This window comes from Eleginops maclovinus, chromosome 7 (assembly GCF_036324505.1).
Source record: "Eleginops maclovinus isolate JMC-PN-2008 ecotype Puerto Natales chromosome 7, JC_Emac_rtc_rv5, whole genome shotgun sequence".
Classification (NCBI taxonomy): Eukaryota; Metazoa; Chordata; class Actinopteri; order Perciformes; family Eleginopidae; genus Eleginops; species Eleginops maclovinus.
Genome location: NC_086355.1, coordinates 25,244,910 through 25,263,457, shown reverse-complemented (window position 1 = coordinate 25,263,457; position 18,548 = coordinate 25,244,910). Strand labels below are relative to the sequence as shown.

The 18,548-nt window shown below is 40.4% G+C and overlaps 2 protein-coding genes across 3 annotated transcripts in view; both read right to left on the bottom strand.

Annotated features, from left to right (window-relative positions):
* LOC134867715 (inactive dipeptidyl peptidase 10-like) overlaps positions 1 to 18,548 on the bottom strand; it is a 679,335-nt gene that overhangs the window by 11,192 nt on the left and 649,595 nt on the right. The gene's annotated exons all lie outside the window — the stretch shown is intronic.
* LOC134867479 (uncharacterized) lies at positions 1,744 to 16,021 on the bottom strand. The gene is given in 6 exon segments (XM_063888080.1): positions 1,744 to 2,142; positions 13,385 to 13,438; positions 14,200 to 14,350; positions 14,352 to 14,514; positions 15,421 to 15,548; positions 15,996 to 16,021. Coding segments are annotated over 6 exon segments (921 nt in total).

Sequence of the window (18,548 nt, the reverse complement as noted above, 5' to 3'; positions counted from 1 at the left end):
AATTTGTCTCTAGTGATTTAAATATGTATTCATCTGTAACTGGAAGTAATACATGCAAACTAACAATTCCCTCCTCATTGAGCGATTAAAACTACATACTGTATGTTTAACGTGTGTGGTGTATACTCTCTGAGGTCATAGGTTGGGTAAGAGGAATGTTGGGTGATAGGAGAGTGAAAAACAACATCTGGAATATGTTAGGGGGCCCCTATGAACAGACACATGTCACTTTAGTGGGGCACGCATTGTTATTGACCACCTCATGTGAGCACACACACTTTGAACACGCACACACATTTTGTCCTATTGTATGCACAAAGACAGTTCAGGGGGACTTCCACAATTGTCTCTGGGAACCTCGTATTGCCCGTGTTGGTGTATGATACTATGCTGTTGTAATAAACCTTATTATATATAAGCTGGTGTCTCTGGAGACTTCTTCACCATCTTCACAAACATCGCTACAAGATATACTTCACACGTTTTAAAGATGTTATCTTCCCATTGAAACCAGTAAGGGTTGGTTCTGATAGCCACAGAGAGAGAGCCACATATTGTAGGTTTAGTCTTTTTAGGGCGTGTTGGTGGTAAGAAAGACCCACGTCTACATGAAAGTAGTCAGTTGTTTTTCATGATGTTATCTCAATACAGTTTTAGATTGATATAACTATTAGTAAATACAGTGATGGATAGTTACAAAGTTGAGCTACATGCACTTTATCTAAGTATTCTCAGTTTATTCTACTGCACTTCAACTCCACTACATTTTAAAAGCACATTTTTACCTTTTGCTCCACCACATTAATTTGACAGCTTTTCTTACCAGTTACTTTTTAGGTTTAGATTAATAGCTAATACAAAATCCAAATCAATTATTAAATCAACTTTGAAATATACTGTATTTATAGGTTAAAATATCCAGCTGCTGAAAAGTTATTCAAATTAGCTCCACATTTACGAGTTGCACTGAAAAAACTGAAACGTACAACACTCTCCCAACAAAACTGTGTATACATAACTGAATTATTCAGATGTGTTGCTTGTGTGTGTAAGTGTGTTTGTCTGAATGCATACTTTTAACAACCAGAGGAATTCAAGAAGCAGTTCATGGAGTAATTACATGAATAACAAACATATTTCATTTTGTCAAATTGGCAAGCATCATTCACCACACTTACTCAAACACAGACTAAATCATAAATATTGCATGTTTGCATAGCTTGTTTGCATCTCTTCTGTGAATATCGGAGATTTTGACATGCGCCCGCCTACCATCTGTGAATTTTACCCCTTGGAAAGAACTTGAATGATGAACTGTGCCGTTCTTGGCAAAAGAACATAACAAACTGGATGATCAAAGGGGTTTGGGATTGTGCCAAGATGAAATATGATATGCCAATGTGATAAAGGGTGCATTTTGATGAGCAGGGAAACCCAACACAGTGATTGTATGGTGTCAAAACAACATTTCACAACACACTACAACATTTGAAAAACTCTAAAACAATACAAAGATTACGTAAAGGGTATTCCTTTAGGGAGAACATTCCTTGTTTGTGATTGGACACAAACAAACAATGCTGTGATTGATTGTTTGACAGCGCTACATCTTTTCTGTTTGGTACTACTCAGCTGTGTCTGCACACATTTTAAACTGAGTTGGAAAGAATAGAAGAAGAGCTGAAAATCTTAAGGGAATATTTTAACCAAGGATATACATATAAAGTAATCCTCAACATTCTGTCAAGCCATCACGAGATCAACCTGTCCCTTGGAATAGAATTCGGCTCGTGGCTGTATATTGCAGACGATAGGTTGGGACGTGTCACGTGCCAGGAGTTCAATGTAAAGCCAGCCCACAGCCCACTCGGGCAGGCGGGCAGGTGGCCCAGGGGCAAGACAGAGGACATGAAGGATGTCTCGGGCGGACAACCCGGGGGCAAGGCAGAGGACGAGAAGGGTATCTCGGGCGGACGGCCGGGGGGCAAGGCAGAGGCTGAGACAGAGCATGGACAGGACTTTTGGCTGGGGAACTGAGGGGGGCGGAGACATGGGCGTAGACCACGGCGAGGGGACTCCGGGGCCTGAGACAGGGACGGAGACAGGGCCGGAGACCACGGTGAGGGAACTCTGGAGGACGACCTAGAGAACAGTGGAATAGCTCCTGAGGACGACCTGGAGGATGGTGGAATAGCTCCGGAGGGCGGTAAGACAGCTACGGACGACGGCTTAACCAGGGCCTTGATGTCACTTCTTGGCGCGCCATGGACAAAAAAACACTGCCTCTCCTCTTCACTTGAGGCATATCGAGACAAATTCTTTAGGCAAATTCATTTGTATTTCACCTAATGTAGCTCAGCTGCTGGGTCCATCTTTGGTCAGTTCGTCTGTCAGGGTTTGGGGAAACAGGACCCAAGTGCAGTAAAACAAACGGGAGGCAGGTATGGGTCCAAACAAAAGTCTTTATTTAAATTAAAGCTGTGCTTCCAACCAAAAATAACCACACCAACACTTACCAGGGGATACAGGGACACTGGGAACAGGAGCAGATAGATGGACGGGCAGAAAAAGGCAGGTAACATGTACAACATCAGGTAGGAAACAACGACGACTGAACAAGAGACAAAAGGGAACCAAGACTAAATACACAAGGCTAATCAGCAAACAACACACAGCTGGAGAGGGGAGGAGAAACACAGGGGCAACAGGTGAACACAATGAAACAATCAGACACAAGGAAAACCAAAAGACAGGAAGTAAAACTACAGATGACACAACAGAGGGAAAACATTTCAAAATAAAACAGGAAACAGACAGAAAACAAGGATCATGACACAGGGCTGAAATAGAGGGGGATGAGGCGTGCTACAATGGGGGATCTGTTTGGTGTTTTGAGCAAAACACTTCACAGACATGTTTTGTATAGATATGAGACCTATAATATATTTTTCAAATACAGCAAACCTTGGACCTACATTCACTCAAGACAATGCATTGTTAAACTCAGTTGTGATGATGACAAACATGCAAACAAAAAACCCCTAATGCTCACATCTTATTTTATGTTTTTTTCTAACCGCATGTCCTTCAGGTGTCTGCTTCTGTTTACCCTTCCTTCATTACGTGTTGTTGTCCCCCCCCCCCAATAAACACTCTGAGCTCAGACAAATACATGCCCCTCTTTGTTTCAAACATGAAGCACGGATCTTCCCTTGAGGGACCATCAGTCAGGGTGAATGCCTCATACAGCTGTGACTATTTTACAGTTGAATGAGTGAAAGGGAGGGGGAGTAGTCCCAACACAATTGAGTGAATCAATAATATCTATTTAAATAGCTTCCAAACACAAGCTTCCCACGCTATCTGTTTGAAAAAGTCAATGTATGGATGTAAAGGAGGAGAGGAGCTGGGCTGTAAGTGACGATGGATGGATTACCTGCACAACTTGTTGTGTTCTTTTTCCATTTACAGTTTTCTGTTCATTTCAATCGAATTGGTTAGATACAAAAAATTACAGAAATAACCATCTGCTGTTCCTTATTCAAAACATATCGTCATTATTAATTATAATATGAAAAGAGAAAGACAGAGCAAATAGCATATTCTTCTCTTTTTTATGGTATGTTAAGACTTCTTGAATTGAACAATATTAAATGTTAATATTAAATGTTTGAAATTTATATTAAACGTAGAAGTAAAAACTCACACATGACATCATGGTTTGCAGGCTGCAGCTTGGAATTTAGAATCTAGCTTTTCCTGCAAATTCTTACCAAAATCTGCACTCAAACAATCAAATTCTCATCAGGACAGCCACACAAATGCTGTATTGTAATTTACAACAAGACAAATGTTTCTTCCACTTACCTTTCGTGTTAAAATAACCGACTGTGAGGTAAGTTACTCTTTAGAATAAGTGTGAATAAGGCAGGGAAAAAATGGAAAACAGAACATTTGCTGGCATTCCAAAAAGAGAGGCTGATGTGTTGTGGGTTTTAAAAGTTATACCACAGTCAATGTATTACTCACAGAAACAGAAACACATCAGTGTAATTTAAATGCTATATTTAAAATAGCTTCATCACATTACCTTGCTGTTAGACTTTAAAAGAGGAATAAAGCCGTTTTATATGCGTTCTTCAGAGTCACTGAAATAAAAACAGTAAAGCTGCTACTCCTTCGCCCATTGACATGTTCGGGCAGTAAGTACTTTGATAGGGAGGTGTTCCAGGAATGTCCAGCTGGGAGGAGACAGGGGCAGACCCAGGACCAGGTGGAGACTTCACGCTGGACTGGGAGCGCCTTGGAATCCCCCCAAGTCAGAGCTGGCCAAGAAAATGGACGTTTGGGGCCCTCTGCTGGTACTGCTACCTCAACGACCCGCCCCAGGATAAGCGGTGGAAGATGGATGTTTTAAGGATTTTAATGCTGTTGTTAATCATGAGAAAAGCATCTAAATGGCCGTATTCAAAGTTATATGTGTATAGCCCCTTGTATTTCACATAACTGTATGTAAAGCTGAAAGCAATAATATTAAGTTAATAAAAGTTAATTACTTAATAGTATTGCTTTCAACGAACCTAATTGTTATGTGAAATCAGTTGACATAATACATTTAAATAAATTCAACGTCTCGGTTTTTTCAGTGAAGGTTTTTTTCGGCAATCAAACTGAAAGTTGCAATTTTAAATTGACGATTATACAGTGGGGAGAACAAGTATTTGATACACTGCCAATTTTTCAGGTTTTCCCACTCACAAAGCATGTAGAGTTCTGTCATTTTTATCACTTCAACTGTGAGAGACGGAATCTAAAACAAAAATCCAGAAAATCACATTGTATGATTTTTAAATAATTAATTTGCATTTTATTGCATGACATAAGTATTTGATCACCTACCAACCAGTAAGAATTCCGGCTCTCACAGACCTGTTAGTGTTTCTTTAAGAAGCCCTCCTGCTCTCCACTCATTACCTGTATTAACTGCACCTGTTTGAACTCGTTACCTGTATAAAAGAGACCTGTCCACACACTCAATCAAACAGACTCCAACCTCTCCACAATGGCCAAGACCAGAAAGCTGTGTAAGGACATCAGGGATAACATTGTAGACCTGCAGAAGGCTGGGATGGGCTACAGGACAATAGGCAAGCAGCTTGGGCGGCAGTGGCTCAGTCAGTAGGGACTTGGTCTTGGGACCGAAGGGTCGCTGATTCACGTCCCGATCTGACCAAAAAAAATATGGAGTGAGCTGGTAGCTAGAGAGGTGCCAGTTCTCCTCCTAGGCCACTGCCGCCATGGATTAAAATCCTGCAGCGCACGAAGGCCCCACTGCTCAAGCCAGCGCATGTCCTGGCCCGTCTGAAGTTTGGCAATGACCATCTGGATGATCCAGAGGAGGAATGGGAGAAGGTCCTGTGGTCTGATGAGCCAAAAATAGAGCTTGTTGGTCTAAACTCCACTCGCCGTGTTTGGAGGAAGAACAAGGATGAGTACAACCCCAAGAACACCATCCCAACCGTGAAGCATGGAGTTGGATCATCATTCTTTGGGGATGCTTTTCTGCAAAGGGGACAGGATGACCGCACCGCATTGAAGGGAAGATGGATGGGGCCATGTATCAAGAGATCTTGGCCAACAACCTCCTTCCCTCAGTAAGAGCAGTGAAGATGGGTCATGGCTGGGTCTTCCAGCATGACCCGAAACACACAGCCAAGGCAACTAAGGAGTGGCTCCGTAAGAAGCATCTCAAGGTCCTGGAGTGGCCTAGCCAGTCTCCAGACCTGAACCCAATAGAAAATCTTTGGAGGGAGCTGAAAGTCTGTAATGCCCAGCAACAGCCCCGAAACCGGAAGGATCTGGAGAAGATCTGTATGGAGGAGTGGGCCAAAAGCCCTGTTGCAATGTGTGCAAACCTGGTCAAGAACTACAGGAAATGTCTGATCTCTGTAATTGCAAACAAAGGTTTCTGTACCAAATATTAAGTTCAGTTTTTCTGATGTATCAAATACTTATGTCATGCAATAAAATGCAAATTAATTACTTAAAAATCATACAATGTGATTTTCTGGATTTTTGTTTTAGATTCCTTCTCTCACAATTGAAGAGTACCTATGATAACAATTACAGACCTCTACATGCTTTGTAAGTGGGAAAACCTGCAAAATCGGCAGTGTATCAAATACTTGTTCTCTCCACTGTATATAATAATCTGAGGAAAGCGACACCTCCATTTACCTTATTTACCAGGGAAGTGAGATAAAGCAATCCAGCTTTGTCTCTTCACATCCTCCTGTTATGCATTCAGTGTCACTACACTCTATTTAAAATGTGAACATCAAAGCAGCACCTCCTCAGCTATTTATAGTACGCAAACATCATAGTTTTTCTGTTAGCAGTCCATTTAGTCAAATTTAAAATCAACATGGTCACTTCTATGTGAGGCCTACAATATGTTTTCTTAAAACTGCTCTCCACATTTTAGCATTTTCATGGCTGTTCTGTGTGAGAATGGAGGAGACTTTGTTTATTGTGTCTTATTGTGAAACACCAAGAATCATTAAGGATGCTGTAGATCAGGGGTGCCCAACCAGTCGATCGCGGTCTACCAGTCGATCGCGGCCTGAGTTCCAGTCGATCGCGAGAAAATGTTGTGTGTAGGCTATCCTCCTACTGTTGTGTAAAATAGGCCTACATTAAAACTTCCAACTTAAAACATCTTAAATAGGCACAAGGAACTGCTGATCGCGTGAAGCAGTGTGTAGATTTGTACAGCTGTAGTAAGGTAGATCAGGCATAATCAAAGAAAAGATGTCACACGCTTCTTTCTATCTGCGCACGCAGGGTATGGTTGCTAGGTTCTAACTAAGGACTCGGAAGGGCGCGAGAAGCCTGAATAGAGCGAGTGGATACTACCATGGCGGCAGAAGCTAAAACATCTAAAACTTCTCAGTCGGAGGAGGATTATTTTTTCGTGTATTCGAATGCCAAGTCCATCTGTCTTATCTGCAATGCAAATGTGGCTTTACCAAAGAAAGGGAATTTGGAGCGGCATTTCAAGACGGTCCACAAGAGCTACGATACAAACTTCCCAGCTAAATCACCACTGCGTGCCCAAAAAGTCAAGGAATGAAAAAGTCAGCTAGCAGCACAACAGTCCATTTTTACCAGGCCCAATACCACGAGTAAGGCTGCAACCATAGCTTCTTATCGTGTCTGTCGTGTTCTTGCAAAAGGAAAGAAATCTTTCAAGGATGGTGAGATTGTGAAAGAAGCGTTCATGGAAGCCGCAGATGCGCTTTTGCCGATTTTAAAAATCGAAAGGAGATTGTGTCTGCTATTCAGGATGTGCAGCTATCAAGAAATTCTGTTACACGGCGATGCGAGGGAATGGCGGAGGATGTTGAACAGCAATTGAGGAATGATATTGACACACATGAGTGTTTTTCTCTGCAATTCGATGAATCCACTGATGCTGTGGATGTGGCTCAGCTATGTGTGTTCATTAGAATGGTTTTCGACAATATGAGTGTAAAAGAAGAGCTGCTGACCATTTTGCCTCTGAAAGGGCACACAAGAGGCACAGATATGTTTCAGGTTTTTATGGAATTTGTTAGTAAGAGCAAGTTGCCCCTCTTCAAACTCATCTCTATTACAACCGATGGGGCTCCAGCAATGATTGGACGTACTGCTGGGTTCATTGGATTGTGCAAACAGTCTGAACCTTTCCCAGATTTCCTGAATTACCATTGAATATTTCACCAGCAAGGGTGGTGCGGGAAGATTTGAAATATGAAAAACGTGATGGATGTGGCTAACAAGATTGCCTGTTCTGTTCGGGCCAGGAGTCTGCAGAGGCGATTATTCCGTGCGCAACTGGAGGAGACTGGTGCAGAACACACAGATCTGCTGCTGCACACAGACGTAAGGTGGCTCAGCACAGGTACATTTCTGGAACGGTTTTCTGAATTGTTGCCTGAAATTAAAGAATTTCTGAAACGTTCAAACCAGGCTGAGTATGCACAGCTAGAAGACAGTTAGTGGCTCTTGGATTAGGCTTTCTTACTGATCTGACTGACAAGCTCAATAACTTGAATCTAGAGCTGCAGGGTAAGAACAAACACATCATCAGCATGATCAGCTCCGTGAACACCTTAAAAGCAAGTTACAGCTGCTATCAAGCAGGTTGCAACAGTGTGATCTGCAGAACTTTCCACACATGGACACAGAACTTAAGCGTCAGGGCAAAGACTGTGCGGAGCTTGAGAGTGCACGTTATGATGATCAAGTGCAAAGCATCTTGTCAGAATTTGACAGGCGCTTTACTGACTTTGCATCCATTGAGCCTGTTGTCAGTTTTCTCAGTTTTTCATTTGGGGAGAATATAGATGTGGATTGTATAACGTCCAAAGTGGCATCACTCTTCAACCTGGATAGCGGTGCTATTGAGAATGAGATCCTCACACTAAATAATGACATTGAGCTCAAATCAAGAGACCTGACACAATGTCCAATTCTGGAATCTAATGCAGAAAGAGAAGTACCCCAGCCTGAGACAAACTGCAAAGAATTTGACTGCACTTTTTGGATCAACATATTTGTGTGAGTCTACCTTTTCACATATGAAAATCATTAAGTCAAAATACAGATCCACCAGGACTGATGACCACCTTGCGGCCTGCTTATGGCTGGCACTCAGCTCCTACTGTCCGGACTATGAGAGACTAGCTTCCTCCTCTCAGTGCCAGAAGTCCCACTAAGGTAGAGAACCACTTTTCCAACTTAAATTAGGCATTGTATTAATGGGGTTGTATGCTGTTGTGTTGTTACGGGCCAGTCCTAGACCTACTTGTGCTTATTCTTTGCACGACGTACATTTACTTCAATTAACGTATTATTATTGTTAAAACTTGATCTTTGTGTCAGAAAACTGTGTTATTATATAGGTGCACAATTAATTGTGGCTACGCTATGGCTTTCGATATGGCTTGGTAGATCTCGACACACTATCAACTTTAAAAGTAGATCTTGGTTCCAAAAAGGTTGGGCACCCATGCTGTAGATGCTTAAAACTGTGAGGTTTATTCACAAAGCTTTACACCAGCGATACTCAACCCGCGGCTCGCGAGCCGCATGCGGCTCCTTTAAGACTAGTTGAGGCTCTTTTAAGTCCCACTTAAAAACAAATAAAAATCTCAAAAAATGTTTAAAAAACGAAAAACAAAAACATTGTCAGCAGAATTCATCAACATTTCATTATCACTCACAAGTCACGTGTATTAAGCCGCCCCTCCCCCCTCCCTCTGAACAACCAATCACAAATGATTTCAGGTTTCCCGCTCTGATTGCAGGTGCGCGAGATAAATGCTCCGTCACACTGGGAAAACTAGCTTACAGCACTATGCAAAAATGGCAAAGGAATATAGGAAAAGAAAATATGAAGAGGAATATCGAACATTTAAAGAGGACTGGGAACTCGAGTTTTTCTTCGTCTCCACCGGTTCGGGAAAATGCATCTGCCTGCTTTGTGACAACGTCATTTCACAATTTAAAAGGTCCAATTTGCAGCGCCATCACGACACAAAACACCCGAAGTTCAGCACCGACTTTCCGAAAGGTGGAGAGCTGAGGGCGGAAAAGCTGGCGAGACTCAAACAGAACCGAACTGCTCAAAAAAACGTATTCCACACTAATACGAGTGAAAGAGCGACAGAGGCATCCTACAAAATCACACATGAACTGATGAAAAAGATGAAGCCATATACTGATGGAGAAATGGTGAAGGATTGCATACTGCTGGCTTGTTCAACATTGTTTCCTGAGAAAAAAGACCTGGAACGAGAGGCAAAAAAAATTCCACTGTCGGATTCTACTGTAGCTAGGAGGGCATCAAACATTTCAGAGAACATTGCACATACTCTTAAGGACAAACTGTCATCCGCTGAGTTTGTCAGCCTTGCAATGGACGAAAGCTTGGATATCAATGACACGCCACAATTACTCATCTTTATCTTTTTTAAGTAAGTTTGACATTACAGAAGAACTGCTTGACATGGTTTCACTGGAAAATGGAACAACGGGCATTGAAATAAAAAACGCTGTGCTGGAAACATTAGAAAAGTTTAAAATTGGACCAGAAAAAATCACAGCATTCACAACAGATGGCGCACCGGCGATGCTTGGTAAGAGGAACGGAGCCGTGGCTTTGCTGAAAGAAACGCTGAAAAACGGTGCGGTTGCTGCTGAGGGTATTTTCTCATACCATTCTATTGTGCATCAACAAGCCTTGTTTGCTAAGTTCAAATGTCTGAATGAAGTGATGGCAAATGTAATCGAAGTGGTTAATTATATCAGGGCCCGTGCAAGAAACCACCTACATTTTAAACTGCTGTGTGAGGAGTTTAACACTCACTATGGAGATTTGGTGTTACACACCAAGATCAGATGGCTGTCTAAAGGACGTATGCTTGCACATTTCATGGACCTGCTTGAACCCCTGAAATCCTTCATTGTCGGCCAAGGGGAGACTTCCCGATTTTCCTTTTTGTATGATGAAGAGTGGGTGCTGTCTGTTGCGTTCCTGTGTGACATTACGCAGCACTTGAACAAACTTAATCTCAAGATGCAGGGAAGAAACAAGACCGTGTATGAGCTCTACACGGCTGTCAGAGTATTCTCTGACAAACTGGATGTACTTGAACGAAGTGTCCGTGGTTCTGATTACCGTTTCTTCCCCACCGTGCAGAAAGTGATGGCGATGCATGCAGACGCTCTCCTGCCCTGTCAATCACAATTCTGTGACGTGCTAACTGAGCTCAAGCAAAACTACACATCAAGATTCCAAGACTTCAAGGACCATAGCAATATTTTTTTACTTGTGAAAAACCCATTCCTGATTGAGGTCAATGAAATGAAGCAAATAAGCGACCAGCTCGGACTTGTGCAGCTTCAAATGGAGTTTGTGGAGTTAAAGAGCTCAGATGAACTTCAGCGTCAGTTTCGGATTACAGATGTCGTGGACTTTTGGAAACTGGTGGGGCATCTACCAAATATCTCCAGACTGGCAAGACGCATCATCTCAATGTTTCCGTCCACATACCGGTGTGAAGCAGCATTCTCTGCGCTCTCAAAAATAAAATGTCGCAACCGAAACAGATTGAGTCTGCAGCACACAACAGAGGCCCTTCGGATCGCCGTTTCCAGCGCAGAGCCCGACTTCAAATCACTTGTGCGGCAGAAGGAGTGTCAGAAATCACATTGAGTGTGAAGTAAGTACAACATTACTCTTCTGACAACCCCTGCTGTCTATAATCTGCTGTTATATGGACTGTGATGATCAGTAAACATGCTGTCTGTTATCTGTTGTTATGGGCAGTGATGATCAGCAATGTGTGTTTTGTGGTTGCAGTGAAAATAATAAATCACAGTTATTGCACTGTACATTATGCTTTTCATTCCTTAGTAACATATTACTATTATCCATATTCTCAAATGCATAATGGTTTCAGGGAGCAAAGGAGCGTTTTTGGATTGTGGCTCTTGCAAAAATATTTTTTCGTCAATGTGGCTCCTGATTAGGACAAGGTTGAGTACCACTGCTTTACACTAACATTTACACATACATTTACAGTAGAAGCACATTAAAAATGCAGTTTTATTGTTATTTTCAGCTCACTTTATTATTTCATCTCTATCCCTACCTAGCATGCAGGCTTATCACACAACTGTGAGGAATATTAAGGGATGCTCCCCTGGAAAGACAGTTTGTGATTAATCCTCCTTTGACGACAAAGCCACAACTCGTTTATAAAGCCACTCTTCAGGGAGGATGCTGATATTTTCCATGTGTTCATTTCTGATTCATTCTTATTGTGCCTACAGGATTCTGTTTTTATTCTTACCCCACTCCTTAGCATTCCTCTGATCGTATTATTCTAGATCACAACAGGGTTCTACTCTGAATGGCTGAAATATTGAGGATGTGACAGGAGCTTCAGGATCCTGGATTACAGAATTGGTTGGTCATAAGTATTAGATGAAGAGTCTTATCAGTGTTGTAGTGACCACGATATCCATTTGTTTGTTTCTTTAGTTTGTGATTCACTCCTGGGCTGAAGGATGAATAGATGCTTGTTGTTGATAAAAAAGGGGATGTCCAGATGCGATTGAAAAATACAATGTTCTTATATATTCCAACAGACGAGGCAAAACAAATAAACGTTTTCAATCAAACTATTTCCTAAATAAACTTGTACTTTAATGCTAAAGAGACCAATAAGGAACCAAGCCATTGTGTCACGCTGCCAACAAGCAAGGTCTAAAGACTATGCTTCAATCAGCCACCCTGGTAGGCGGCAGCACCTCTCCTTTTATGCTGCAAATCCGACCTGCAGGAGTTATTAAATACTTTATAGTGAAATAAATAATAAACACCACACAATCTCATGTTGTTAATTTAATCTTAAATGATAAATTAATTTAAATTAAGGAAATGGCTCCTACATAACCGGCCTCTAATTGTATTTTGGACTAACACAAAAACAACTATCAAATATATTGTTAAAAAAAAGAAGCTTATACAGCCATGATTTCTATAGCCTACATTTCAATAATGCAATTGTTGTGGATCCGAGACATTCTTTTTTAATAAAGCTTTGTTGAAGGGACCGTCTTTCACGAAAAAGTGAAAACGGTATTGAGAGCCATCCTTTTGCGAAAAAGATAGAAATAGGTGAGAAAAAAGGGAAAAAGTTGTGGAAAAGGTGAGTAAAAATCCTTAGGGCTGGAAAAACATGAGAAGGCTTGAAGGAGTGAAAACGGTCGTAAAAGCTTCCCATTATGGAGCACAATCTTTATGCAAACAATTTGGAAAAGTGAAAGAAAAAAAAAAGTCATAGGGCTGTATCTAATAGAAATTCACAAGAGCCAGTAATAGAAAAGGTGTCAAATAAAAAATACATATCAGAAGAGTACACTGGTTTGGCATTCATTCTTAAAGTTTATTTTCAAATTCGAAATGCATCTAGTATCTAATCGCTCCCAGGAGGCTGTCTGCCCAAGGGTCAACGTACTGCAAAAGAAACAGGAAAAATACTTTTTTGGTTTTCTTTGATAAACACTTTTTTATACCCTAGAAAGCAAAGCATATTTTATTAGTTTGTTGTTTTGATTTCCAGATTATATATAAGTAAACAAACAAATGTTTATACAATCTCATACATTTTCCTAGCTGCTGAGTCGAAGGTAAATTCATTTGTTGCTTAATGTCATCAATTTATAAATGATAATAAAAACTTTAAATGTTTCCCTTTGACCATGACAAAATAATCCATCCCAGCCATACAGATGTCCAACGGCAAAATGTTTAAAGCAATATGCATGTTGCCTTGGGGCTGACGATGCCTTTGAAGATTGCAGTTGCCTCCACACACTCTACATTCTGTCATGATCCTTGTTTTTCGTATCAGTCATATCTTTGTGTTGTGTTTTATTTTGAAATGTTTTCCCCTCTTGTTTCATGTTTAACTACTGTCTGTGTTTCCCTCCTGTGCCTGATTGTGTCATTGTGTTCACCTGTTGCCCCTGTGTTTCTCCTCCCCCTTCCAGCTGTCTCTTGTCTTGTGATTAGCCTTATGTATTAAATCCGTTTCCCTTTTGTCTGTTGTTCGGTCGTCGTCAGTTCTTCCCTGATCTTGGCCAATATACCTGCCTGTTCCTGTCGCCCTTCATGTCTGAAGCTAAGTGTTTTTCATGTCCTGTGTTCCCCTTGCTTTGTGTTTTCATCAACAGCTTTTGAATAAAGATGGCTTTTTGTTTGGACCCATACCTGCCTCCCCTTGATTTACTGCACGTGGGTCCTGTTCCCCAACCCTGACACATTCTTGGGACTTGAAGGAATCTATAGGATATATAACAATACCATTCTCAGTGATATCAATGCTCTGTCAAGTCCTTTTAAATAGATTTTAGCACTTAAAACACACTACCAACACTTTTTGTTTGTTTGAAGCCAAAATGTAAAGGTTATTTTGTCTTTTTCAATAACTATGACCACAAAAGACAGACATTTGACGGTTTGATTAGTCTGATATGGCCAAACACAGAGCACTACTACAGGTTGACAGAGAAATGATTGTGGCACAATTAAAAATGTTTTTCAATTCTGAAAAAAAATAAATCTAAACATTCCAAGTTGGAAACTAACTGCCGAACACATACCTGGTTGCACACAGCTTTACCGTAGTGTAAAAAAATAGCAAAGTGCTCACAGTTGAGAGAGAGAATACCATAAGGGAATTCCTTATCAAGAAGGGCATTGCAACATAGCCGCATGTCCTCAGAGGCTGATGGTAAAGACATGGCCTTTGTTACTGATCAGGACCTTTACTCCTTTCGGGACCTTGACGTCAGCAAGTGGCACTCTGCGGATCTTGGTCTCCCCAAGAAGAATGTCACCAGATACAGGGAACAATCCTTGTAGGGAAATACGTATGCTCCTCATCAGTTTACTCTCATCTGAAGACAATGACAATGATCATTTCAATCTCAGTTTTTCAATCCACCTTAGAACATATTTATACTATACTATAACTTTATATCATGGTCACAGAGTGTTCTGCAGATGTCTCAACTTAATTATTTCAAGTCTTACAATCTCCATTAAAAGAAGTTATACATTAGACTCAGGCAAAACTAAAATAAAATAAGTAAAGATATTATAAAAATGTTTTATATTTCGTAATGGGGCCATAGGACAATTATGTGACATGACATTGCATTTAGCTGACGCTTTAATCCAAAGCAACGTACAATAAATGCATTAAACCATAAAGATTTAAACTAAGGACAAGAATAACAGTGCTGACATATTTAGCCAAAACAACCAAGATTATTGTAAGTGTGTTTTTTGATGTGCAGTACGTTACAACATTGAGCATTGTGTAATTAAAAGGTGATTTCTTGTTCTAAATTGTCAAATAGATATGGTCCGTCTCTTCAACCAGGCCAAACAAAAGTATAAGCGAGAAACCGAAAACATTTATCCCAATGTAAAAAAAAGCACAAACATCACATGGCGTTGCAAGCCAATAGCAGGCAGAGGGCAGTGAATGGAACTGTGTGAGAAATGTGGCAAGTTGTGGCAGGATGCTACTCCAGATGAAGATGTGATATAATGTGTAAAATACTTTCACAATACATAATACCTTACCCTTAAACATTATTTACTTAAAGTTTCCAGATCAGTTGTAATTATTTTGATGTTTTTTTTCCTTTCCCGTGTAATACAAAAAACAAACATTTTTAGCTCTTTAGTACTTTTTTCAACACTTAGATCCTTGGAAAGGCTACAGGACATCTCAGCCAAACGTTTCTATTATTGAATGCTAAATGACAAAAAACTAAAACAAATATGTTATGTACTTGTATTGTCCTCATCTGCAACAGCAAAATGGATTACATATCCACCTTCATCATACACTCCCCAGTGGGAATATCCGATAGGATACGAATATTGGATCAAGTCTCCAAATTTGGCGATGGATGTGATTATTTTAGCAGCATTCATTACACAGGACAGTCTGGCAGTCTCTGGAAAAACATTTTGAATGCAATACTATATTATGGAATAATGCAAGATGTGTTTAACAACGTTATTTTATGTTCATTTCCAAAGGCTAAAGTCACATTTTTATATAAGCACAATATAATATATCACACTTACTAACTAGCTCTACATTACGTTACTTAAAGAATAAGAAAGTCGGATGTATTAAGGATAATTTCTTGTGTTATTAATTTAAAGATGGCTATAAATAGTAATATTGTTAATATTAAGTATTGCAACTTACTAGCGCTATACTTAACTTGCAAAATAAGCACGACCGATTTATTCTAGATAAATGTCCTTGTGTTATTACTTTGACGGTGGTAAACAACATTAATTTGTTTTATTTCAGTGGTTGCGAGATGACTCAGAGCTGCTTTTTGTGCTGCTGCTTCTTACCTGCTGCAGAAAATCCATGGCAGACTTCTGAGTATTAGAGTGAGGACTGTGTGCTCCCACAGGCGTGTTGTGTGAAGATCTGGTTTGGGCTCTTTGTTGCTTGCCAGTTTTTATAGGTGAAAGAAAGGCAGATGATCTTTGGACATGATGTGATCATATACTATAGCTAGTACATTAACCTTATGGTAGACAGATGTCCTCTACATAAGGTCAGGGGCTCTTTATCAGAAAAGTAATATAGGATAGGAGAATTCAAAAGGATTTAGGAAAAGACGAACGGGCTTCAAGAGAATATGACTGCACTTACACTATCCAACCTATTTATGATGTCATTAAACAAAACACTTTGGTAAGTTACGGCATACGTTTTAAAACGCTTAATAAATACTGTCACTTTCATGTTGTGTCACGGCAAAAGATGCGGCCGCAAGACATTGTGGGACAGCATTCTCTCCTTTCCTTTCCTAAAGGAAGGTCCGGTGTTTCCTAAGCTAAAGGAGTTTATAAAGGAGTTTCAAATTTCCTTTCCTATCATCTAGAGCAGTGGTTCTCAACTGGGGGGTCCTATTTTGAGTGGGTCGCAGATATGAAAGGGGGGGGGAAAAGTTGAGAAATAAAAAAAATCACGGAAAAATGTCACTCTTTTATTTTTGAAGGCCGAAATGTCGAATGCTTAGCGTGAAGAAGCGGTTTGACTGGAAATCTCGGAGACCAGAAACGGTTTGGAAAACTGCTGTCACGTAGTGATCATCTTCTCAATAAAACATACATACTTCAAATAGAAATGAACAAGTAATGAAATAAGAACCCCAGTTTAATGATTGACAGTGTTAGAAATAATCAATATATTGAAACGGAACATTAAAAGATAATTCACTGTTTCTTGACGGACCATATTTGTCCAATTCCGGTAGTATTACCTGATGTTGATTTTAGCCTCAGATAGCATATAGCTAATATTGTATTGTATATATGAGTAGAGGGACAAGGACGCGTGGAGTTACATACTAAACACACCCCCTCTACCTCTCACTCATTGATGCTGCAATAATATTATTGCGTGTTTAATAACTGATACACTTCAGAAGGATTGCATAATAGAATATGGTAAGGTGAGAACTTCTTCTTCTTCTTTGGGTTTAATGGCGGATCGCAACCAACTTTAAGGTGCATACCGCCACCCAGGGTGCGATTTGACAAAAAAACAGAGGGGGGGATGTTTTTATTTATTTATTCATAGACAAGAACATTGGACTTTTAACTTGCATAACTAGGGAGAAAAAACCGCAAAAAGTAGACAGGCCCTTTTTTCGGGTCCGTGGATTAGTCCCCATCACAACATGGCAAAACTTTTAATAACCCATACATGGATTTCTATTCAACGTCACAAAAACATGCGTACGCACTAACAGGCAGAAAGCACCATAGAACAGCATCAATGCTCTCCATGAAAAGACCCTCCAATTAACTTAAATCAAACACTCAAAATAATTCACTAAATAGCACAACGTGCTGTCAACACTCAGGGACAGGTCTGGAAAACTAGACAAAGTAAACAGTCGGCTCTGGTGACAAATTTGTGGTGGCTTTTTCGTTTTTCCTATCGGGGCATTGTCTGCAGCATTTCGGCCCTCTTCTATCCACAATTCTGCAAATGGGTCCTGTACAGTGGCGGTGCGTCAATAGTGGGCGCTTGGGCGCCGCCCACCCTGACTTTTTGAGTTAAAAAACGTTATATATACAACATAATTGAAATAAGAAATGTACCGTGTTTATGGGTTAAATGTGTATGGGAGACCACTGTCAAGAACCGCTAAAATGTGTCCGGACATAATATATTGCCATTCGCCTTTTCTGAGAATAGGCAGGTCGGCTACCGTCCGTGGGCGCCGATAACATGGGAGTCTATAGGAGAGCTTATACTTTTCTCAGTCATTTTAGCAAGGATAGCTTTTCATTGGAGGATGAAACTTAGATCTGTGGGCGCAAATCTTTGCGCCCACAGCCAATGGCATTGTTTCTTAGTTCAATGTGACATTCTTAGATACGCGATTGGACTATTTCGGCGAATCAGCATCGTTATCATTCCCTAACCACAAGCGTAAAAAGCAGCACCGTAGCTAGTAGTGATGGCAAAGTGAAGCTTTATGAACCAGTGAAGCTTTCCATCCAATTGTATTGGAAAAAGGTTCATTCATTCAATGCATCTAAAACTCTAGGTTGACCTCTGCTGTTGAAAACGTGTAGTGCAGTATGTTTCAAACACCCTATATTTTGCCTCCCTCTCTGTGGGCTGAACATGACTATGAAAACTTGAACCAATAAATCATGTCATCAATATGTGGATTCCTATTTGAATAAAACTACTGCTTTTCTCGTATGAATTGTGTCCATGTTTGTGTATTTCACAATTGTGTCTGGGTGTCTTTCTGTACCTTTGTTTGCAGCTTTGTGCATGTGTGAGTGATCATACTAGCAGAAGATAGATCTTCGTTTTACACAAATGTGAGATTGAAAATAATTGCAAGTGCTTCCTAATGCCTGT